Genomic DNA, 26060 nt, shown 5'->3' on the forward strand with positions numbered 1-26060 from the left:
GAACTCTGTGTTGGGGGGTTGTCTCTTGGCCTTGGTGGAGTGCTCTCCAGTTCCTTCAGTCACTGGCTGGGGTCTCTCTCCGGTTCCCAGCGGGGGGTCTCTCCAAGCCTCCCCTCTGATCAGAGCACTCGCTAATTCTAACCAAGCCTCATGTTGTGATTAATTTGCATTCTTTGTCAGAAGTTAATGGAGTTTTTTATAGCTGCTTCTGAAGAGCTGATCTGCTGTTTATACACTTACCAGCGGAGATTCTCCCCCCCTCCCCGGACTGATTGATGGCGACGCGTTGTGTTATTCCAAACGGCTTTTTAAGCTGTTTTTAAGAATTATTTGAATAAAATGCAGGCGTGCGTCATGTGAGGGGGGGTGACAGGCAGATTATCTGATGAACAAGACAGAAATAAAAACTAAGAGACAGATAACTTGTGAGGGCCCCAAATGGGGGAACAATGATCAAAAGACGAAAAGATGAGAGGTAGGATGAGTGGGAGGTTTGAGCGGAGGGGGAAGATGTTTGTATCTCGCCTCTAGAGACATTGAACCTCCCCAATTCCTCACAGCTCCTTGTGCCTCAGGCATTGAAGAATTAGATTGTAAGCTCTTTAGAGCAGAGTGTGACTAGTATAGAGCCTGTCACCTGCAGTATTCAGCAGGGGGACGTTTCCAGCCCTTTAACCGTAATGACACTGCCACCCCTCCATTCCTATGGACACAGAGATACTCTTGGCTCAGACTTTGTAACATGATCATATTTATATATGTATGTGGCCGCCCACGCATGTAAGCATGTCACAGCCGTAATAAACGTAACACAAGAACATGGGATATAATCCATACATCGAATACGCGCTGCAAACCTACAAGTAACCATTGGGAAAAGGCGTCCCTGTCCCGAAGAGCTTACAATCTAAGTGACATGCAGAGAGGAACATATACAGACAGTAGGTTGGTGTTATAGTAAGTGCGTATGCCAGTACCTGGGAGAAGGAGCGGCTCGGTGAGTAAAGACACTGACTGGCACTGAGTGTGGAGCAGGGGAACCTGGTTCAACTCCCGGTGTCGGCTCCTTGTGACCTTGGGCAAGTCACTTTATCTCCCTGTGCCTCAGACACCAAAAACATAGATTGTAAGCTCCACGGGGCAGGGACCTGTGCCTGTAAAATACTCTGTAAAACTAGCAGCGCTGTACAAGAACATGCTTAAAAATAGTGCCTGGGAGATACTGAAAAGAGCTCCGTTAAAGAGGCGAGTGTGAGCCGGGCATTGGAGGTGTATATAGGATATATATAAATAAAAAGTCGCTCTGTAGCTTTCTTGCATTTGATGCTGATCATTTGCTCAGAATTATCTGGTAATTGGCGCTATGTGATGTAATCACTTCTGTGCGGCCGAAGTGGGAGAAGTCCATTGGCATTTACGGCGAGACGCAGAATCACAGTACCGCTCTAAGGGGGATATTCATTCACCTGCGATAGTGCCGGTCGCTGCAGAACTGCCGTTGGATTAAGATCCTAACATTTTCTGCACACAGTTCGGGGGGGTCTCTGCCACACGGTTGTGATCTTAAGCGGGGTCCGAGGTGCGGTTATATTGTGCTGCAAGACACAAATATCTTCAGATAACAGCAGATATTACAATACAATGTACAGGTTGTTACAATTACTGAGCATCGCTGTGCCTCGCTGTGCCTCGCAGCACGCAGTGTGCACAGCAACCTGTGCCTCGCAGCACACAGTGTGCACAGCGACCCTGACGCGATATATACAGCGTTTACATGGATCCGTCCGCACCACAATCACCGTAAACATTATATAAAGCGACATTTGTATAAGAGACACAATATAAGAATGTCATTGTTTAATGCAATGAGATACCTCTAACGCCCATTATATAATGCTGCACTTCAGGGGTTATCAACTCCAGTCCTCAAGACCGCCCAACAGGTCAGTTTTTCAGGATATCCCTGCTTCTGCACAGGTGGCTCAATCAGCCACTGCTTCAGCACAGGTGGCTCAATCAGTCCCTTCCTCAGCACAGGTGGCTCAGTCTTTGACTGAGCCTCTGATTGAGCCACCTGTGCTGAAGCGGAGATATCTGGAAAACCTGACCTGTCGGGGGTCTTGAGGACAGGAGTTGAAAACCAATGCTCTACTTAGTTGAATTTACAAAACATTGTGCCAAAGAGCTCACAACCTAATCTTTCGCGCCCCAAAGAGAATGAATTCATGTCACAATGAGTCATTATCCAGAGGCACTCCCGGATCTCCAACTTCAGAGACCAGCGCCTTCGCAAAGCCACCTCTTGTGCGCCAGCGGGCGCGCGGTTCCAGGCAGCCCCCCCCCACCCCCGTGCCTGACTATTAACTCCGGCCTGCAGAAAGCAGCCTCCACTTCCAAGCTGGGCCCCTCACCGCGAGCTCGTCCCCCTGCCCCATTACAGAGATATAATTAAGGTTTGCGTCTCCCAGCCAGAAACGAGGAGCGCAGAGGTGACGCGCCGGGCCGGCGCTGGCGGGCGGCCACAAATTCGCATTTCCGACGATGATTTAATTTCAATTTTAAATAAATCGTTTTTTAATTTAAAAAGGAGCGAGTTTCGTAACATTAGCGATGATTGCACATTAAAGCTGTGTGCTCGCGACGAGGCGAACATAAAACATTATTTATACACGGCGCGCAAACGGCTTTGCTTCTGAAATGGATTATGTTTTTTTTTGGGGGGGGGGGGGGTTCTCCCCTTTCCCTCCCTCTTCTAATATAACCTGGAGGATAATAAAAAGTGTTTGTGGTAAATTAGCATTCTGCCGACTTTCACCCATAAATGAGAAGAGCTATTAACACTTGTGTATTTTCATTATGTAAATTGTGTTAACACTTGCCCACATATTGCCACCAGCAAGGCAATCATTGTCTCCCAGTGATCATAATGTGTCCTAGTGAGATGTTTTGATTATGACATGCTAATTACATATTGCCGTCTTCTCCCCACTCCTCTTCGTTTCTCTCTCTCTCTTCTCCTCTTTCCCTGTTCTCCCCAGATTCAGAAAAACCACGGATCTTTAATGGTAAGCTTTACCAGTTATGGGGGGGGGGGGGGGGAGGGAGGGAGAGAGAGGGGGGCGCCAGGAAGGAAGGGGGGCACCAGGAAAAGGGGGGGGGGGTAGCGCCAGGAAAATTCACTTTTCTCTTTTTCCTGATGGCTGCTTCTCTCTGCATGCTCCAGTGCCTTGTTTTAAACTTTGCAAATTGCATTTTGAAGAAAAAGCAGACATTTAACTGCCTGTATTAGATTAGGTACCATTAGAAATAATAGCAAGGCTGCAGCCGCGATGTTTTTATAAGAGCGCTCTGCTGTTGATTAATCTTGCTATTTTTATTGCATTAATGGTGTTTTTGTGTCTCTTATGACTAGAGATATTGCATATAGGTTAATACTGCTGTCTCTGCCTCCGCAGCCACTCCAGATATTGCAATGCATTGTTGATGAGGTGAGTCTCAGTCTTATGTGCTTTACGCTCCTAAAGTCATTCCTAATGGGGTGGAAAGATTATATTTTGTTTCCTAATGAAGCACAATGGACGGCACCCTCTGAGAGAGTTCATTGGCAAGGTTTGGAGCTGTTTAACATGACATGCCCCCTGCTCTCCCCTCCTCCCCCCCGCTCTCCCCTCCTTGCCCCTTGCTCCCCCCTCCTCCCCCCCGCTCTCCCCTCCTCCCCCCCGCTCTCCCCTCCTCCCCCCCCGCTCTCCCCTCCTCCCCCCCGCTCTCCCCTGCTCCCCCCTGCTCTCCCCTCTGCTCTCCCCTCCTCCCCCCTCCTCCCCCCTGCTCTCCCCTCCTCCCCCCACCTCTCCCCGACTCCTGCATCACTCATCATTCTGTGATGCCCCCACCGGGACCCCTCCCGTGCCCTGCGGGCGCGTCGTCGCTGCTGTCACAGGCCCCACGGACTGAGCCCCGGCATATTAATTGCTGCTCGTTCCTGCCGGCTGTGATTCTGCGAGGGTAATCTCTACTGGGTTTGTGGTGGTGGGGTGTTTATGGGGGGTTGGGGGGGGGGAGGAGAGGAGTCATTTGAGACCTGGACAGGAGCAAAATCCTGAGTGTACTTAACATTTACTGAGCAGAAACAGTATCCCTCCAATATACACACACCTACCCTATACTAACTACTGAGAGACACCTACCTACCCTATACTAACTACTGAGAGACACCTACCTACCCTATACTAACTACTGAGAGACACCTACCTACCCTATACTAACTACTGAGAGACACCTACCTACCCTATACTAACTACTGAGAGACACCTACCTACCCTATACTAACTACTGAGACACCTACCTACCCTATACTAACTACTGAGACACCTACCTACCCTATACTAACTACTGGGACACCTACCTACCCTATACTACACTACTGAGAGACACCTACCTACCCTATACTAACTACTGAGAGACACCTACCTACCCTATACTAACTACTGAGAGACACCTACCTACCCTATACTAACTACTGAGAGACACCTACCTACCCTATACTAACTACTGAGAGACACCTACCTACCCTATACTAACTACTGAGACACCTACCTACCCTATACTAACTACTGAGACACCTACCTACCCTATACTAACTACTGGGACACCTACCTACCCTATACTACACTACTGAGATACACCTACCTACCCTATACTAACTACCGAGAGACACCTACCTACCCTATACTAACTACTGAGAGACACCTACCTACCCTATACTAACTACTGAGAGACACCTACCTACCCTATACTAACTACTGAGACACCTACCTACCCTATACTAACTACTGAGACACCTACCTACCCTATACTAACTACTGAGAGACACCTACCTACCCTATACCAACTACTGAGAGACACCTACCTACCCTATACTAACTACTGAGCTACCTACCCTATACTAACTACTGAGACACCTACCTACCCTATACTAACCACTGAGAGACACCTACCTACCATATACTAACTACTGAGAGACACCTACCCTATACTAACTACTGAGACACCTACCTACCCTATACTAACTACTGAGACACCTACCTACCCTATACTAACTACTGAGACACCTACCTACCCTATACTAACTACTGAGATACCTACCTACCCTATACTAACTACTGGGACACCTACCTACCCTATACTAACTACTGAGACACCTACCTACCCTATACTAACTACTGAGAGACACCTACCTACCCCATACTAACTACTGAGAGACACCTACCTACCCTATACTAACTACTGAGAGACACCTACCTACCCTATACTAACTACTGAGAGACACCTACCTACCCTATACTAACTACTGAGATACCTACCTACCCTATACTAACTACTGAGAGACACCTACCTACCCTATACTAACTACTGAGATACCTACCTACCCTATACTAACTACTGAGAGACACCCACCTACCCTATACTAACTACTGAGATACCTACCTACCCTATACTAACTACTGAGAGACACCTACCTACCCTATACTAACTACTGAGACACCTACCTACCCTATACTAACCACTGAGAGACACCTACCTACCCTATACTAACTACTGAGAGACACCTACCTACCCTATACTAACTACTGAGATACCTACCCACCCTATACTAACTACTGAGAGACACCTACCTACCCTATACTAACTACTGAGACACCTACCTACCCTATACTAAATACTGAGAGACACCTACCTACCCTATACTAACTACTGAGACACCCACCTACCCTATACTAACTACTGACACCTACCTACCCTATACTAACTACTGAGACACCTACCTACCCTATACTAACTACTGAGACACCTACCTACCATATACTAAATACTGAGAGACACCTACCTACCCTATACTAACTACTGAGAGACACCTACCTACCCTGTACTAACTACTGAGAGACACCTACCTACCCTATACTAACTACTGAGACACCTACCTACCCTATACTAACTACTGAGAGACACCTACCTACCCTATACCAACTACTGAGAGACACCTACCTACCCTATACTAACTACTGAGCTACCTACCTACCCTATACTAACTACTGAGACACCTACCTACCCTATACTAACCACTGAGAGACACCTACATACCCTATACTAACTACTGAGAGACACCTACCTACCCTATACTAACTACTGAGACACCGACCTACCCTATACTAACTACTGAGACACCTACCTACCCTATACTAACTACTGAGACACCTACCTACCCTATACTAACTACTGAGAGACACCTACCTACCCTATACTAACTACTGAGACACCTACCTACCCTATACTAACTACTGAGACACATACCCTATACTAACTACCGAGAGACACCTACCTACCCTATACTAACTACTGAGACACCCACCTACCCTATACTAACTACTGACACCTACCTACCCTATACTAACTACTGAGACACCTACCTACCCTATACTAACTACTGAGACACCTACCTACCCTATACTAACTACTGAGAGACACCTACCTACCCTATACCAACTATTGAGAGACACCTACCTACCCTATACTAACTACTGAGAGACACCTACCTACCCTATACTAACTACTGAGAGACACCTACCCTATACTAACTACTGAGAGACACCTACCTACCCTATACTAACTACTGAGAGACACCTACCCTATACTAACTACTGAGACACCTACCCTATACTAACTACTGAGACACCTACCCTATACTAACTACTGAGAAACACCTACCCACCCTATACTAACTACTGAGACACCTACCTACCCTATACTAACTACTGAGACACCTACCTACCCTATACTAACTACTGAGAGACACCTACCCTATACTAACTACTGAGAGATGCCTACCTACCCTATACTAACTACTGAGACACCTACCTACCCTATACTGACTACTGAGACACCTACCTACCCTATACTAACTACTGAGACACCTACCTACCCTATACTAACTACTGACAGACACCTACCTACCCTATACTAACTACTGAGAGATGCCTACCTACCCTATACTCACTACTGAGACACCTACCTACTCTATACTAACTACTGAGACACCTACCTACCCTATACTAACTACTGGGACACCTACCTACCCTATACTAACTACTGAGACAACTACATACCCTATACTAACTACTGAGATACACCTACCTTCCCTATACTAACTACTGAGACACCTACCCTATACTAACTACTGAGACACCTACCCTATACTAACTACTGAGACACCTACCTACCCTATACTAACTACTGAGACACCTACCTACCCTATACAAACTACTGACAGACACCTACCTACCCTATACTAACTACTGAGACGCCTACCTACCCTATACTAACTACTGAGAAACCTACCTACCCTATACTAACTACTGAGACACCTACATACCCTATACTAACTACTGAGATACACCTACCTACCCTATACTAACTACTGAGAGACACCTACCTACCCTATACTAACTACTGAGATACACCTACCTACCCTATACTAACTACTGAGAGACACCTACCCTATTCTAACTACTGAGATACACCTACCTACCCTATACTAACTACTGAGACACCAACCTACCCTATACTAACTACTGAGATACACCTACCTCCCTATAACTCCTCCTATTGCCCCATATACCCGCTTCCTATAACTCCTCCTATTGCCCCATATACCCGCTCCCTATAACTCCTATTGCCCCATATACCCGCTCCCTATAACTCCTATTGCCCCATATATCCGCTCCCTATAACTCCTCCTATTGCCCCATATACGCTTCCTATAACTCCTCCTATTGCCCCATATACCCGCTCCCTATAACTCCTCCTATTGCCCCATATACCCGCTCCCTATAACTCCTCCTATTGCCCCATATACCCGCTTCCTATAACTCCTCCTATTGCCCCATATACCCGCTCCCTATAACTCCTCCTATTGCCCCATATACCCGCTCCCTATAACTCCTATTGCCCCATATATCCGCTCCCTATAACTCCTCCTATTGCCCCATATACGCTTCCTATAACTCCTCCTATTGCCCCATATACCCGCTCCCTATAACTCCTATTGCCCCATATACCCGCTCCCTATAACTCCTCCTATTGCCCCATATACCCGCTCCCTATAACTCCTCCTATTGTCCCCTATAACCGCTCCATAAAACTCCTTCTATTGTCCCCTATAACCGCTCCCTATAACTCCTCCTATTACCCATATAACCGCTCCCTATAACTCCTCCTATTACCCCATATAACCGCTCCCTCTAACTCCTCCTATTACCCCATATAACCGCTCCCTATAACTCCTCCTATTACCCCATATAACCGCTCCCTATAACTCCTCCTATTACCCCATATAACCGCTCCCTATACCCTCTCCTATATCTCTCGCTGGTAAAAAATGATACAAAGTGCCGGTTGGCAGTTTGCGGCGTTATCGCTCCCCAGGTCCCTCCGTCTCATACGCCCCCGGTCTGGTTTTCTCTGCGCTGTATTTACCGTGTTCTGGAAGTCGGGGAAGCACAACCCTTAATAGGGGCTCCCGTTAATTGTCAGTCTTGTAATTACAGCTCCGGTTTTTCTGATAATTGGACCACGACAATTATCTGTACATTTAGCAATCAGATGGCAGAGCACAGCTGCCCCTGGTACTGCAATAAGGAACGGTACCCTCCCCGCACAGGCAACACAAACACCCACAAATCCACTACCTGATATACACTAGTTGTAGACAATAGTGGGTGCTGACTATAATCGCCCTGGCAGCAGCGATACTGATATGAGATTGGAAGGAGTCGGGCACGCCATGTATAACACAGCAATTCAATGAGGATTTATTTACTCTTGTTGAGTGGCACAGGAAAGGTGCAACGATTCAGGGTGATCTCTGATGGATGTTGCAATTGTTAGCTCTTTTCTGTGCCACCCAATGAGGGAATAAATCATTGTTTAATTGCTATGTTGTACGGGGTTAACCTGACTGCTACCAAGCCCCTAGTACTGAAACATGTGCGCTGTTTTTATGACGCGCACTTGATTATTACAGGCGTGTAAGGGGCATGGGAGAAGGGTTCTTTATCCCTCAACATGCTATTGACATGCCTGTGTTCTTTCAATGATTTGCACAAGTGCTCTGTTCTTCCCGTCATACGTGTGTGTTCTTTCCATGATACTTGCACATGTTCTGTCCGTGTTCTTCCCGTCATACTCATGGGTTCCGGTCTGTGTTCTTCCTGTAATACTCACGCGTCCTGTCCGTGATCTCTCTCTGTCCCAGGACTCTCCAGTTCTTCCAGTGGGGGAATTCTCTGAGCCTTTTGTACACTTCATCACTCAATGGTAAGAATTGTGTGCCTGCTCCGTGTGCCTGCTCCGTGTGCCTGCTCCGTGTGCGACGTGGATCCCTTTCACTCCAGCGTGTGATACACGGACGTATTCTGCCAGCCTCTCTCCTTATCTCTGGTGACTTCCTCTCCTTATCTCTGGTTACTTCCACCCCTTATCTCTGGTTACTTCCACCCCTTATCACTTCCTCTCTGTATCTCTGGTTACTTCCTCTTCTTATCTCTGGTTACTTCCTGTTCTTATCTCTTCCTCTTCTTATCTCGGGTTACTTCCTGTTCTGATCACTTCCTCTCCTTATCGCTGGTGACTTCCTCCTTATCACTTCCTCTCCTTATCTCTGGTTACTTTTTCCTTATCACTTCCTCTCCTTATCTCTGGTTACTTCCTCCTTATCACTTCCACTCCTTATCTCCGGTATCCCCTCCCCCAGTTTTGTTATTGTACTTGTGAAAGCGCTCCCATGTGTACACGGCGCGTGTGCCTGCCGCGCAGTGTACTAGATACCGCAGTCAGTCACAGTACATGCCGCCTGCCTGTTTGAGGACATCACTAATCTGGCATTTCACAATAGCTTCTCCCACAGGGAAAACTGCCCTATTAAACACCATCAAGTGAGTTCCCCAGTCATATCTCTGGGAGCGGAGCACAGCGCCTCCCTCCAACCTCACATGTCCTGCTTATTCCTGTCACAGGCCCTGATACCCTGTATGTGTGCCTTGCCCCCCCCCCCCTCCCAATGTCTCCTCACACAGTTACCCTGAGCACCGTTTAACAGCCCTGAGCTGCTTTTAACTCTGGGGGATGGGAGAAGCTTAGGCAAAGCCCAGAGGGAGATCTGGCTGTAAGCAAATGAACAAGCATCTTAGACCCCTAACCAGCTCCGCGTACGCCATTCACTATAAGTCATTACTGCTTAATCTGGCACAGAATAAATACAATGCTCCCGATAACTCCTCCTATTACCTCATATAACCCCTCCCTATAACTCCTATTCTTCCATATAACTCCTCCTATTACCCCATATAACCCCTCCCTATAACTCCTATTCCATATAACTCCTCCTATTACCCCATATAACCCCTCCCTATAACTCCTCCTATTATTACCCCATATAACTCCTCCTATTACCCCATATAACCCCTCCCTATAACTCCTATTCTTCCATATAACTCCTCCTATTACCCCATATAACCCCTCCCTATAACTCCTCCTATTACCCCATATAACTCATCCTATTACCCCATATAACTCCTCCTATTACCCCATATAACCCCTCCCTATAACTCCTCCCATTACTCCATACAACCTCTCCCTATAACTCCTCCTATTACCCCATATAACCCCTCTCTATAACTCCTCCTATTACCCCATATAACCGCTCCCTATAATTCCTCCTATTACCCCATATAACCTCTCCCTGTAACTCCTCCTATTCTTCCATATAACCCCTCCCTATAACTCCTCCTATTGTTCCATATAACCCCTCCCTATAACTCCTCCTATTGCCTCATATACCCGTTCCCTATAACTCCTCCTATTACCCCATATAACTCCTCCTATTACCCCATATAACCCCTCACTATAATTCTTCCATATAACTCCTCCCATTAATCTATATAACCGCTCCCTATAATTCCTCATATAACCGCTCCCTATAATTCCTCCTATTACCCCATATAACCTCTACCTATAACTCCTCCTATTACCCCATATAACCTCTCCCTATAACTCCTCCTATTACCCATATACCCGTTCCCTATAACTCCTCCTATTACCCCATATAACTCCTCCTATTACCCCATATAACCCCTCCCTATAACTCCTACTCTTACCCCATATAACTCCTCCTATTACCCCATATAACCCCTCCCTATAACTCCTATTACCCTATATAACCCATTCCTATAACTCCTCCTTTTACCCTATATAACCGCTTTCGAAGCTGTAAGCTGATTGGAACAAGAAGGATATCATTCCTTCACACGTTGACCGTTTTCTTAACTTTATCCCATAATTTGAAGTGTCTATTTTTTGTTGCACAGTATGAAGAAGCAACCCAAGGAAAGGCCGGCACCTGAAGAGTTAATGGTAAGACATGTCTATAAGGAATATACATGGAGTATGTGTGGTGTATACTATGCGGGAGCAGAAGGATAAGGAATATACATGGAGTATGTGTGGTGTATACTATGCAGGAGCAGAAGGATAAGGAATATACATGGAGTATGTGTGGTGTATACTATGCAGGAGCAGAAGGATAAGGAATATACATGGAGTATGTGTGGTGTATACTATGCAGGAGCAGAAGGATAAGGAATATACATGGAGTATGTGTGGTGTATACTATGCGGGAGCAGAAGGATAAGGAATATACATGGAGTATGTGTGGTGTATACTATGCGGGAGCAGAAGGATAAGGAATATACATGGAGTATGTGTGGTGTATACTATGCGGGAGCAGAAGGATAAGGAATATACATGGAGTATGTGTGGTGTATACTATGCGGGAGCAGAAGGATAAGGAATATACATGGAGTATGTGTGGTGTATACTATGCAGGAGCAGAAGGATAAGGAATATACATGGAGTATGTGTGGTGTATACTATGCAGGAGCAGAAGGATAAGGAATATACATGGAGTATGTGTGGTGTATACTATGCAGGAGCAGAAGGATAAGGAATATACATGGAGTATGTGTGGTGTATACTATGCGGGAGCAGAAGGATAAGGAATATACATGGAGTATGTGTGGTGTATACTATGCAGGAGCAGAAGGATAAGGAATACACATGGAGTATGTGTGGTGTATACTATGCAGGAGCAGAAGGATAAGGAATACACATGGAGTATGTGTGGTGTATACTATGCAGGAGCAGAAGGATAAGGAATATACATGGAGTATGTGTGGTGTATACTATGCAGGAGCAGAAGGATAAGGAATATACATGGAGTATGTGTGGTGTATACTATGCAGGAGCAGAAGGATAAGGAATACACATGGAGTATGTGTGGTGTATACTATGCAGGAGCAGAAGGATAAGGAATACACATGGAGTATGTGTGGTGTATACTATGCAGGAGCAGAAGGATAAGGAATACACATGGAGTATGTGTGGTGTATACTATGCAGGAGCAGAAGGATAAGGAATATACATGGAGTATGTGTGGTGTATACTATGCAGGAGCAGAAGGATAAGGAATATACATGGAGTATGTGTGGTGTATACTATGCAGGAGCAGAAGGATAAGGAATACACATGGAGTATGTGTGGTGTATACTATGCAGGAGCAGAAGGATAAGGAATACACATGGAGTATGTGTGGTGTATACTATGCAGGAGCAGAAGGATAAGGAATACACATGGAGTATGTGTGGTGTATACTATGCAGGAGCAGAAGGATAAGGAATACACATGGAGTATGTGTGGTGTATACTATGCAGGAGCAGAAGGATAAGGAATATACATGGAGTATGTGTGGTGTATACTATGCAGGAGCAGAAGGATAAGGAATACACATGGAGTATGTGTGGTGTATACTATGCAGGAGCAGAAGGATAAGGAATATACATGGAGTATGTGTGGTGTATACTATGCAGGAGCAGAAGGATAAGGAATATACATGGAGTATGTGTGGTGTATACTATGCAGGAGCAGAAGGATAAGGAATACACATGGAGTATGTGTGGTGTATACTATGCAGGAGCAGAAGGATAAGGAATATACATGGAGTATGTGTGGTGTATACTATGCAGGAGTAGAAGGATAAGGAATATACATGGAGTATGTGTGGTGTATACTATGCAGGAGCAGAAGGATAAGGAATATACATGGAGTATGTGTGGTGTATACTATGCAGGAGCAGAAGGATAAGGAATACACATGGAGTATGTGTGGTGTATACTATGCAGGGGCAGAAGGATAAGGAATATACATGGAGTATGTGTGGTGTATACTATGCAGGGGCAGAAGGATAAGGAATACACATGGAGTATGTGTGGTGTATACTATGCAGGAGCAGAAGGATAAGGAATACACATGGAGTATGTGTGGTGTATACTATGCAGGAGCAGAAGGATAAGGAATACACATGGAGTATGTGTGGTGTATACTATGCAGGAGCAGAAGGATAAGGAATATACATGGAGTATGTGTGGTGTATACTATGCAGGAGCAGAAGGATAAGGAATACACATGGAGTATGTGTGGTGTATACTATGCAGGGGCAGAAGGATAAGGAATACACATGGAGTATGTGTGGTGTATACTATGCAGGGGCAGAAGGATAAGGAATATACATGGAGTATGTGTGGTGTATACTATGCAGGAGCAGAAGGATAAGGAATATACATGGAGTATGTGTGGTGTATACTATGCAGGAGCAGAAGGATAAGGAATACACATGGAGTATGTGTGGTGTATACTATGCAGGGGCAGAAGGATAAGGACTATACATGGAGTATGTGTGGTGTATACTATGCGGGAGCAGAAGGATAAGGAATATACATGGAGTATGTGTGGTGTATACTATGCGGGAGCAGAAGGATAAGGAATATACATGGAGTATGTGTGGTGTATACTATGCGGGAGCAGAAGGATAAGGAATATACATGGAGTATGTGTGGTGTATACTATGCGGGAGCAGAAGGATAAGGAATATACATGGAGTATGTGTGGTGTATACTATGCAGGAGCAGAAGGATAAGGAATATACATGGAGTATGTGTGGTGTATACTATGCAGGAGCAGAAGGATAAGGAATACACATGGAGTATGTGTGGTGTATACTAAGCGGGAGCAGAAGGATAAGGAATATACATGGAGTATGTGTGGTGTATACTATGCAGGAGCAGAAGGATAAGGAATATACATGGAGTATGTGTGGTGTATACTATACAGGAGCAGAAGGATAAGGAATACACATGGAGTATGTGTGGTGTATACTATGCAGGGGCAGAAGGATAAGGAATATACATGGAGTATGTGTGGTGTATACTATGCAGGGGCAGAAGGATAAGGAATACACATGGAGTATGTGTGGTGTATACTATGCAGGAGCAGAAGGATAAGGAATACACATGGAGTATGTGTGGTGTATACTATGCAGGAGCAGAAGGATAAGGAATACACATGGAGTATGTGTGGTGTATACTATGCAGGAGCAGAAGGATAAGGAATATACATGGAGTATGTGTGGTGTATACTATGCAGGAGCAGAAGTATAAGGAATACACATGGAGTATGTGTGGTGTATACTATGCAGGGGCAGAAGGATAAGGAATACACATGGAGTATGTGTGGTGTATACTATGCAGGGGCAGAAGGATAAGGAATATACATGGAGTATGTGTGGTGTATACTATGCAGGAGCAGAAGGATAAGGAATATACATGGAGTATGTGTGGTGTATACTATGCAGGAGCAGAAGGATAAGGAATACACATGGAGTATGTGTGGTGTATACTATGCAGGGGCAGAAGGATAAGGACTATACATGGAGTATGTGTGGTGTATACTATGCAGGAGCAGAAGGATAAGGAATATACATGGAGTATGTGTGGTGTATACTATGCAGGAGCAGAAGGATAAGGAATACACATGGAGTATGTGTGGTGTATACTATGCGGGAGCAGAAGGATAAGGAATACACATGGAGTATGTGTGGTGTATACTATGCGGGAGCAGAAGGATAAGGAATATACATGGAGTATGTGTGGTGTATACTATGCGGGAGCAGAAGGATAAGGAATATACATGGAGTATGTGTGGTGTATACTATGCGGGAGCAGAAGGATAAGGAATATACATGGAGTATGTGTGGTGTATACTATGCAGGAGCAGAAGGATAAGGAATATACATGGAGTATGTGTGGTGTATACTATGCAGGAGCAGAAGGATAAGGAATACACATGGAGTATGTGTGGTGTATACTAAGCGGGAGCAGAAGGATAAGGAATACACATGGAGTATGTGTGGTGTATACTATGCGGGAGCAGAAGGATAAGGAATATACATGGAGTATGTGTGGTGTATACTATGCGGGAGCAGAAGGATAAGGAATATACATGGAGTATGTGTGGTGTATACTATGCGGGAGCAGAAGGATAAGGAATATACATGGAGTATGTGTGGTGTATACTATGCGGGAGCAGAAGGATAAGGAATATACATGGAGTATGTGTGGTGTATACTATGCAGGAGCAGAAGGATAAGGAATACACATGGAGTATGTGTGGTGTATACTATGCAGGAGCAGAAGGATAAGGAATACACATGGAGTATGTGTGGTGTATACTATGCAGGGGCAGAAGGATAAGGAATATACATGGAGTATGTGTGGTGTATACTATGCAGGGGCAGAAGGATAAGGAATACACATGGAGTATGTGTGGTGTATACTATGCAGGAGCAGAAGGATAAGGAATACACATGGAGTATGTGTGGTGTATACTATGCAGGAGCAGAAGGATAAGGAATACACATGGAGTATGTGTGGTGTATACTATGCAGGAGCAGAAGGATAAGGAATACACATGGAGTATGTGTGGTGTATACTATGCAGGAGCAGAAGGATAAGGAATACACATGGAGTATGTGTGGTGTATACTATGCAGGGGCAGAAGGATAAGGAATACACATGGAGTATGTGTGGTGTATACTATGCAGGGGCAGAAGGATAAGGAATATACATGGAGTATGTGTGGTGTATACTATGCAGGAGCAGAAGGATAAGGAATATACATGGAGTATGTGTGGTGTATACTATGCAGGAGCAGAAGGATAAGGAATACACATGGAGTATGTGTGGTGTATACTATGCAGGGGCAGAAGGATAAGGACTATACATGGAGTATGTGTGGTGTATACTATGCAGGAGCAGAAGGATAAGGAATATACATGGAGTATGTGTGGTGTATACTATGCAGGAGCAGAAGGATAAGGAATACACATGGAGTATGTGTGGTGTATACTATGCGGGAGCAGAAGGATAAGGAATATACATGGAGTATGTGTGGTGTATACTATGCGGGAGCAGAAGGATAAGGAATATACATGGAGTATGTGTGGTGTATACTATGCGGGAGCAGAAGGATAAGGAATATACATGGAGTATGTGTGGTGTATACTATGCGGGAGCAGAAGGATAAGGAATATACATGGAGTATGTGTGGTGTATACTATGCAGGAGCAGAAGGATAAGGAATATACATGGAGTATGTGTGGTGTATACTATGCAGGAGCAGAAGGATAAGGAATACACATGGAGTATGTGTGGTGTATACTAAGCGGGAGCAGAAGGATAAGGAATACATATGGAGTATGTGTGGTGTATACTATGCGGGAGCAGAAGGATAAGGAATATACATGGAGTATGTGTGGTGTATACTATGCGGGAGCAGAAGGATAAGGAATATACATGGAGTATGTGTGGTGTATACTATGCAGGAGCAGAAGGATAAGGAATATACATGGAGTATGTGTGGTGTATACTATGCAGGAGCAGAAGGATAAGGAATACACATGGAGTATGTGTGGTGTATACTATGCAGGAGCAGAAGGATAAGGAATACACATGGAGTATGTGTGGTGTATACTATGCAGGAGCAGAAGGATAAGGAATACACATGGAGTATGTGTGGTGTATACTATGCGGGAGCAGAAGGATAAGGAATATACATGGAGTATGTGTGGTGTATACTATGCAGGAGCAGAAGGATAAGGAATACACATGGAGTATGTGTGGTGTATACTATGCAGGAGCAGAAGGATAAGGAATACACATGGAGTATGTGTGGTGTATACTATGCAGGAGCAGAAGGATAAGGAATACACATGGAGTATGTGTGGTGTATACTATGCGGGAGCAGAAGGATAAGGAATACACATGGAGTATGTGTGGTGTATACTATGCGGGAGCAGAAGGATAAGGACTATACATGGAGTATGTGTGGTGTATACTATGCAGGAGCAGAAGGATAAGGAATACACATGGAGTATGTGTGGTGTATACTATGCGGGAGCAGAAGGATAAGGAATACACATGGAGTATGTGTGGTGTATACTATGCGGGAGCAGAAGGATAAGGACTATACATGGAGTATGTGTGGTGTATACTATGCAGGAGCAGAAGGATAAGGAATACACATGGAGTATGTGTGGTGTATACTATGCAGGAGCAGAAGGATAAGGAATACACATGGAGTATGTGTGGTGTATACTATGCAGGAGCAGAAGGATAAGGAATATACATGGAGTATGTGTGGTGTATACTATGCGGGAGCAGAAGGATAAGGAATATACATGGAGTATGTGTGGTGTATACTATGCAGGAGCAGAAGGATAAGGAATACACATGGAGTATGTGTGGTGTATACTATGCAGGAGCAGAAGGATAAGGAATACACATGGAGTATGTGTGGTGTATACTATGCAGGAGCAGAAGGATAAGGAATACACATGGAGTATGTGTGGTGTATACTATGCGGGAGCAGAAGGATAAGGAATACACATGGAGTATGTGTGGTGTATACTATGCGGGAGCAGAAGGATAAGGACTATACATGGAGTATGTGTGGTGTATACTATGCAGGAGCAGAAGGATAAGGAATACACATGGAGTATGTGTGGTGTATACTATGCAGGAGCAGAAGGATAAGGAATATACATGGAGTATGTGTGGTGTATACTATGCAGGAGCAGAAGGATAAGGAATACACATGGAGTATGTGTGGTGTATACTATGCGGGAGCAGAAGGAACACAGGGCACAACGGATTTGAAAATCTAAACTCATTTATTTGAGCCAACACAACGTTTCGACCTCAGAGGTCTTTATCAAGTGACATAGTGCCACTTTATCAAGGACTTTACTGTCCGAAACGCGTAGGAGGCCTCTGTTTCCCTTCTGGGGTGATGTATTTTTTCTTCTGTACTGAATAAATAGGATTTTATATTTTTCACCACCTGACTCCTCGGTCTCCCGGCGGCGGCCCTCTGTGTCCCCGCGGCGGCCCTCGGTCTCCCGGCGGCGGCCCTCTGTGTCCCCGCGGCGGCCCTCTGTGTCCCCGCGGCGGCCCTCGGTCTCCCGGCGGCGGCCCTCTGTGTCCCCGCGGCGGCCCTCGGTCTCCCGGCGGCGGCCCTCTGTGTCCCCGCGGCGGCCCTCTGTGTCCCCGCGGCGGCCCTCGGTCTCCCGGCGGCGGCCCTCGGTCTCCCGGCGGCGGCCCTCGGTCTCCCGGCGGCGGCCCTCTGTCTCCCGGCGGCGGCCCTGGGTCTCCCGGCGGCGGCCCTCGGTCTCCCGGCGGCGGCCCTCGGTCTCCCGGCGGCGGCCCTCGGTCTCCCGGCGGCGGCCCTCGGTCTCCCGGCGGCGGCCCTCGCTCTCCCGGCGGCGGCCCTGGGTCTCCCCGCGGCGGCCCTCGGTGTCCCCGCGGCGGCCCTCGGTCTCCCCGCGGCGGCCCTGGGTCTCCCGGCGGCGGCCCTGGGTCTCCCGGCGGCGGCCCTGGTTCTCCTTTCGGCGGCCCTGGGTCTCCCGGCGGCGGCCCTGGTTCTCCTTTCGGCGGCCCTGGGTCTCCCCGCGGCGGCCCTGGTTCTCCTTTCGGCGGCCCTGGGTCTCCCGGCGGCGGCCCTGGTTCTCCTTTCGGCGGCCCTGGGTCTCCCGGCGGCGGCCCTGGGTCTCCCGGCGGCGGCCCTGGGTCTCCCGGCGGCGGCCCTCGGTCTCCCCGCGGCGGCCCTGGTTCTCCTTTCGGCGGCCCTGGGTCTCCCGGCGGCGGCCCTGGGTCTCCCGGCGGCGGCCCTGGTTCTCCTTTCGGCGGCCCTGGGTCTCCCGGCGGCGGCCCTGGTTCTCCTTTCGGCGGCCCTGGGTCTCCCCGCGGCGGCCCTGGTTCTCCTTTCGGCGGCCCTGGGTCTCCCGGCGGCGGCCCTGGTTCTCCTTTCGGCGGCCCTGGGTCTCCCGGCGGCGGCCCTGGGTCTCCCGGCGGCGGCCCTGGGTCTCCCGGCGGCGGCCCTCGGTCTCCCCGCGGCGGCCCTCGGTCTCCCCGCGGCGGCCCTGGTTCTCCTTTCGGCGGCCCTGGGTCTCCCGGCGGCGGCCCTCGGTGTCCCCGCGGCGGCCCTCTGTGTCCCCGCGGCCCTGGGTCTCCCCGCGGCGGCCCTCGGTCTCCCCGCGGCGGCCCTCGGTCTCCCCGCGGCGGCCCTCTGTGTCCCAGTTGCCCAAGCAACTAGTATGAAATAAAGTGTAATTTTTCCCATAAAGGTGATGTAAATATATATGGGACAGGTGATGTAAATATATATGGGACAGGTGATGTAAGTATATATGGGACAGGTGATGTAAATATATATGGGACAGGTGATGTAAGTATATATGGGACAGGTGATGTAAATATATATGGGACAGGTGATGTAAGTATATATGGGACAGGTGATGTAAATATATATGGGACAGGTGTTATACATGCTGGCAACATGTTGAAATATATATATATTTTTTTTAAGTTTATAATGTTTGTAAAATGATATTATAATCAGCTTGTGGCCCATCTGGTCCTAAATGCTTCTGATTGGGCTCCTTTGGCAAGCTGGTTGAAGACCCCCGTACTATATAGCATGGTGCCCCTGCAGGGTGATTGGTACCCGCCATGGGATTTACCCCAATGTTTCTTCACTGACCTCAGGAGGAGGATCCAAAGTTTCACTCTTATTCTCTAAGGCAGCGGCTCTCGACTCCAGCCCTCAGGACCCCCGCCAACCCACAACGGGTCAGGTTTTAAGGATATCCCTACTTCCGCACAGGTGGCAGACTGAACCACTGATTAAGCACCTGTGCTAAAGCTGGCACTGATTGAGCCACCTGTGCTGAAGCAGGGATATCCTGAAAACCTGGCCTGTTGGGGGGGGGGGGGGGGCGGTCTTCAGGACTGGAGTTAAGAAGCCCTTCTCTAAGAAGATGCTTTGATCAGCTGAAGCTTCTCGGCCATGTGACTTTCTGCGCCGGCAGCCAGCGGAGCGTTATGTGTCATTGTTCTTCCTTTATACGTGATTTCATCTGGTGCTTAATTTCATCCTGTAAACAGTTCTTCATCTTTTGGTAGAAATGTAACTAGAGGAGGAGCACGCGAACAAATCCGAAAGCTCAATACAAATGAAAGCATCGCGCCGGCGTATACACGCTCCTCGCCTCGGAATTATCTGAGGTCGTAGAGACCTTGCAAAGATAAATAGCGACATACTGTACATGCACATTTATAGTTTGTGTCGTATGTACGTAACATGTGAGGAGGAATAGCGTGTACGTGGTGCGAACACTGGTACCCAAATTCAGATCATTTAGATTTCGCGTTATAAAATCCCTCCGATGAACTCTGTACATGCGAATGGGGTGATATAAGCAGACCCAGTCAACCAGAATCTGAACCAAAGGCTATTTGGGTTCTTCACATGGCTTCTTTCCTGTGTGCGTGATATTCCGCGTCCTGGAGCCCTGTGTGTACATCTCTGCATATTCCTGTCGCTCTCTCTGAGCTCTATTCAATGGAATCTCACCGGGTCAGAACCAAGATCACTGCCGGGTTTAAGACATTATCTGGGTCACTTTATCTCCTGCACGCCTCCCCCCCCCCTTCCTTCTCTCTCCACCTCCCTCTCTCCAGCGCTGGTAAAAGCTCGTCCCCAGACATATTATAAACACATACTCATCCTATCTGTATGTAAATGTGTCGGGCACAGCTGGAAGCAGGACACTCGCTCGGATAATAGTTCTGATCTGCGGCTGGTGGTTGGAGGGTTGGGGGGGGGGGAGAGAGATGAAGCACAGTCCGGCCAATGATGGGGGGAGGGGGGTGGTATACAGTATAGTGTAAAAGACAGGGATTATTCATCAGGAAATCTGAATTCCGGTGTAGAACTGACAGTATACACAGCTCCATGCATGCATTATGGGGGTTATCTATTAAACAGTGATAGTGTCCTCCCCACTTTTATCTTCCTCTCCTCACTTTCTCTTCCTCCTCCCGCCTCTCTTCCTCCATATTCCACACCCTCCTTCCTTTCCCTCCTCTCTCCTCCCCCCTCAATCCCCCCCATTGCTCGCCCCCTTCTTCTTCTAGTCTAGTATTACTGCTGCACCCTCCATATCCAGACCCCTTTCCAATGATACCTCCCGAGGTATTAATGCAGCCACCTCTGGAGTGGGATCCTGGCTGTACAATTCTGTCTCTGTTCCGAGGGGCGGAGCAGTGACATTATTACCCAATCACAGCGAGGACACTGAGGCACAGGTAGAGGAAGGTACATGTGAGACGGTGTCAATGGGGGACAGCTGGTAGTGACGAGGCTAATACAGTCAGGGACTTCAAACATGGCGAAAGCCGTAATGACGTCGCACCGCGTGCAAGGAGGAAATACTTCAGTCGTCACAGGTGGGACCCCAGGAGATGTCATAGAAAATCTTCAAGCTTTATGGCAAAATTAAAATAGTGTACATGGGTCCAACACGAGATAATAGCCTGACGCGTTCTGCACTGGACACGAGGCTCCACAAATCCTACACAGGAAAGCATACGGAGGATCGAATAGGGTCTGAGGTTTTACGGGAGGGAAGACAATTGGCGGGGGAAGGGGGAAATGGTTCTCATCCAATTTTATGTTTCTGTGAGAAGAGCATCACTGTGGGAGATAGCTGTGCGTGTTGTCGTGTGGGAGATAGCTGTGCTTGTCGTCGTGTGAGATAGCTGTGTGTGTCGTAGTGTGAGAGAGCTGTGCGTGTCGTAGTATGAGAGTTGTGCGTGTCGTCGTGTGAGATAGCTGTGCGTGTCGTAGTGTGAGAGAGCTGTGCGTGTCGTAGTGTGAGAGAGCTATGCGTGTCGTAGTGTGAGAGAGCTGTGCGTGTCGTAGTGTGAGAGAGCTGTGCGTGTCGTAGTGTGAGAGTGCTGTGCGTATCGTAGTGTGAGAGTGCTGTGCGTGTCGTAGTGTGAGAGTGCTGTGCGTGTCGTAGTGTGAGTGCTGTGCGTGTCGTAGTGTGAGAGAGCTGTGAGTGTCGTAGTGTGAGAGAGCTGTGCGTGTCGTAGTGTGGGAGCTGTGCGTGTCGTAGTGTGAGAGAGCTGTGCGTGTCGTAGTGTGAGAGAGCGGTGCGTGTCGTAGTGTGAGAGAGCTGTGCGTGTCGTAGTGTGAGAGAGCTGTGCGTGTCGTAGTGTGAGAGCTGTGCGTGTCGTAGTGAGAGAGCTGCGCGTGTCGTAGTGTGAGAGAGCTGTGCGTGTCGTAGTGTGAGATAGCTGTGCGTGTCGTAGTGAGAGAGCTGTGCGTGTCGTAGTGTGAGAGAGCTGTGCGTGTCGTAGTGTGAGAGAGCTGTGCGTGTGGTAGTGTGAGAGAGCTGTGCGTGTGGTAGTGTGAGAGAGCTGTGCGTGTCAGTGTGAGAGAGCTGTGCGTGTGGTAGTGTGAGAGAGCTGTGCGTGTGGTAGTGTGAGAGAGCTGTGCGTGTGGTAGGGTGAGAGAGCTGTGCGTGTCGTAGTGTGAGAGAGCTGTGTGTGTCGTAGTGTGAGAGAGCTGTGCGTGTCGTAGTGTGAGAGAGCTGTGCGTGTGGTAGTGTGAGAGAGCTGTGCGTGTCGTAGTGTGAGAGCTGTGCGTGTCGTAGTGTGAAATAGCTGTGCGTGTCGTAGTGTGAGAGAGCTGTGCGTGTCGTAGTGTGAGAGAGCTGTGCGTATCGTAGTGTGAGAGAACTGTGCGTGTCGTAGTGTGAGAGAGCTGTGCGTGTCGTAGTGTGAGAGAACTGTGCGTGTCGTAGTGTGAGAGAGCTGTGCGTGTCGTAGTGTGAGATAGCTGTGCGTGTCGTCGTGTGAGATAGCTGTGCGTGTCGTCGTGTGAGAGAGCTGTGCGTGTCGTAGTGTGAGAGAGCTGTGCGTGTCGTAGTGTGAGAGAGCTGTGCGTGTCGCAGTGTGAGAGAGCTGTGAGTGTCGTAGTGAGAGAGCTGTGCGTGTCTTAGTGTGAGAGAGCTGTGCGTGTCGTAGTGTGAGAGAGCTGTGCGTGTCGTAGTGTGAGAGCTGTGCGTGTCGTAGTGTGAGAGAGCTGTGCGTGTCGTAGTGTGAGAGAACTGTGCGTGTCGTAGTGTGAGAGAGCTGTGCGTGTCGTAGTGTGAGAGAGCTGTGCGTGTCGTAGTGTGAGAGAGCTGTGCGTGTCGTAGTGTGAGAGCTGTGCGTGTCGTAGTGTGAGAGAGCTGTGCGTGTCGTAGTGTGAGAGCTGTGCGTGTCGTAGTGTGAGAGAGCTGTGCGTGTCGTAGTGTGAGAGAGCTGTGCGTGTGGTAGTGTGAGAGAGCTGTGCGTGTGGTAGTGTGAGAGAGCTGTGCGTGTCAGTGTGAGAGAGCTGTGCGTGTGGTAGTGTGAGAGAGCTGTGCGTGTGGTAGTGTGAGAGAGCTGTGCGTGTGGTAGGGTGAGAGAGCTGTGCGTGTCGTAGTGTGAGAGAGCTGTGTGTGTCGTAGTGTGAGAGAGCTGTGCGTGTCGTAGTGTGAGAGAGCTGTGCGTGTGGTAGTGTGAGAGAGCTGTGCGTGTCGTAGTGTGAGAGCTGCGCGTGTCGTAGTGTGAGAGCTGCGCGTGTCGTAGTGTGAGAGCTGCGCGTGTCGTAGTGTGAGAGCGGTGCGTGTCGTAGTGTGAGAGAGCGGTGCGTGTCGTAGTGTGAGAGAGCGGTGCGTGTCGTAGTGTGAGAGAGCTGTGCGTGTCGTAGTGTGGGAGAGCTGTGCGTGTCGTAGTGTGAGAGAGCTGTGCGTGTCGTAGTGTGAGAGCTGTGCGTGTCGTAGTGTGAGAGCTGTGCGTGTCGTAGTGTGAGAGAGCTGTGCGTGTCGTAGTGTGAGAGAGCTGTGCGTGTCGTAGTGTGAGAGAGCTGTGCATGTCGTAGTGTGAGAGTGCTGTGCGTGTCGTAGTGTGAGAGTGCTGTGCGTGTCGTAGTGTGAGTGCTGTGCGTGTCGTAGTGTGAGAGAGCTGTGAGTGTCGTAGTGTGAGAGAGCTGTGCGTGTCGTAGTTTGAGAGAGCTGTGCGTGTCGTAGTGTGAGAGAGCTGTGCGTGTCGTAGTGTGAGAGAGAGCTGTGCGTGTCGTAGTGTGAGAGAGCTGTGCGTGTCGTAGTGTGAGAGAGCTGTGCGTGTCGTAGTGTGAGAGAGCTGTGCGTGTCGTAGTGTGAGAGCTGTGCGTGTCGTAGTGTGAGAGAGCTGTGCGTGTCGTAGTGTGAGAGAGCTGTGCGTGTCGTAGTGTGAGAGAGCTGTGCGTGTCGTAGTGTGAGATAGCTGTGCGTGTCGTAGTGTGAGAGAGCTGTGCGTGTCGTAGTGTGAGAGAGCTGTGCGTGTCGTAGTGTGAGAGAGCGGTGCGTGTCGTAGTGTGAGAGAGCTGTGCGTGTCGTAGTGTGAGAGAGCTGTGCGTGTCGTAGTGTGAGAGAGCTGTGCGTGCCGTAGTGTGTGTCGTAGTGTGAGAGCTGCGCGTGTCGTAGTGTGAGAGAGCTGCGCGTGTCGTAGTGTGAGAGAGCTGCGCGTGTCGTAGTGTGAGAGAGCTGCGCGTGTCGTAGTGTGAGAGAGCTGCGCGTGTCGTAGTGTGAGAGAGCTGCGCGTGTCGTAGTGTGAGAGAGCTGCGCGTGTCGTAGTGTGAGAGAGCTGCGCGTGTCGTAGTGTGAGAGAGCTGCGCGTGTCGTAGTGTGAGAGAGCTGCGCGTGTCGTAGTGTGAGAGAGCTGCGCGTGTCGTAGTGTGAGATAGCTGCGCGTGTCGTAGTGAGAGCGCGGTGCGTGTCGTAGTGTGAGAGAGCTGTGCGTGTCGTAGTGTGAGAGAGCTGTGCGTGTCGTAGTGTGAGAGAGCTGTGCGTGTCGTAGTGTGTGAGAGAGCTGTGCGTGTCGTAGTGTGAGAGAGCGGTGCGTGTCGTAGTGTGAGAGAGCGGTGCGTGTCGTAGTGTGAGAGAGCTGTGCGTGTCGTAGTGTGAGAGAGCTGTGCGTGTCGTAGTGTGAGAGAGCTGTGCGTGTCGAAGTGTGAGAGAGATGTGCGTGTCGTAGTGTGAGAGAGCGGTGCGTGTCGTAGTGTGAGAGAGCTGTGCGTGTCGTAGTGTGAGAGAGCGGTGCGTGTCTTAGTGTGAGAGAGCTGTGCGTGTCGTAGTGTGAGAAAGCTGTGCGTGTCGTAGTGTGAGAGAGCGGTGCGTGTCGTAGTGTGAGAGAGCTGTGCGTGTCGTAGTGTGAGAGAGCTGTGCGTGTCGTAGTGTGAGAGAGCGGTGCGTGTCGTAGTGTGAGAGAGCGGTGCGTGTCGTAGTGTGAGAGCGGTGCGTGTCGTAGTGTGAGAGAGCGGTGCGTGTCGTAGTGTGAGAGAGCGGTGCGTGTCGTAGTGTGAGAGAGCTGTGCGTGTCGTAGTGTGAGAGAGCGGTGCGTGTCGTAGTGTGAGAGAGCTGTGCGTGTCGTAGTGTGAGAGAGCGGTGCGTGTCGTAGTGTGAGAGAGCGGTGCGTGTCGTAGTGTGAGAGAGCTGTGCGTGTCGTAGTGTGAGAGAGCGGTGCGTGTCGTAGTGTGAGAGAGCTGTGCGTGTCGTAGTGTGAGAAAGCTGTGCGTGTCGTAGTGTGTGAGAGAGCTGTGAGTGTCGTAGTGTGAGAGAGCTGTGCGTGTCGTAGTGAGAGAGCGGTGCGTGTCGTAGTGTGAGAGAGCGGTGCGTGTCGTAGTGTGAGAGAGCTGTGCGTGTCGTAGTGTGA

At 48.7% G+C, this 26060-nt stretch overlaps 1 protein-coding gene across 1 annotated transcript in view; it reads left to right on the top strand.

The window, feature by feature from the left end:
- Positions 1–26060, top strand: part of MAP2K5 (mitogen-activated protein kinase kinase 5) — a 141834-nt gene that overhangs the window by 89429 nt on the left and 26345 nt on the right. Inside the window, exons 18-21 of the mRNA XM_075575461.1 lie at positions 3039–3065; positions 3456–3488; positions 9308–9369; positions 11418–11463. Of these exons, the coding sequence (XP_075431576.1) occupies positions 3039–3065; positions 3456–3488; positions 9308–9369; positions 11418–11463 (168 nt within the window). The remainder of the gene's footprint in view (positions 1–3038; positions 3066–3455; positions 3489–9307; positions 9370–11417; positions 11464–26060) is intronic.

This window comes from Ascaphus truei, chromosome 18 (assembly GCF_040206685.1).
Source record: "Ascaphus truei isolate aAscTru1 chromosome 18, aAscTru1.hap1, whole genome shotgun sequence".
In the NCBI taxonomy this organism is placed as follows: domain Eukaryota; kingdom Metazoa; phylum Chordata; class Amphibia; order Anura; family Ascaphidae; genus Ascaphus; species Ascaphus truei.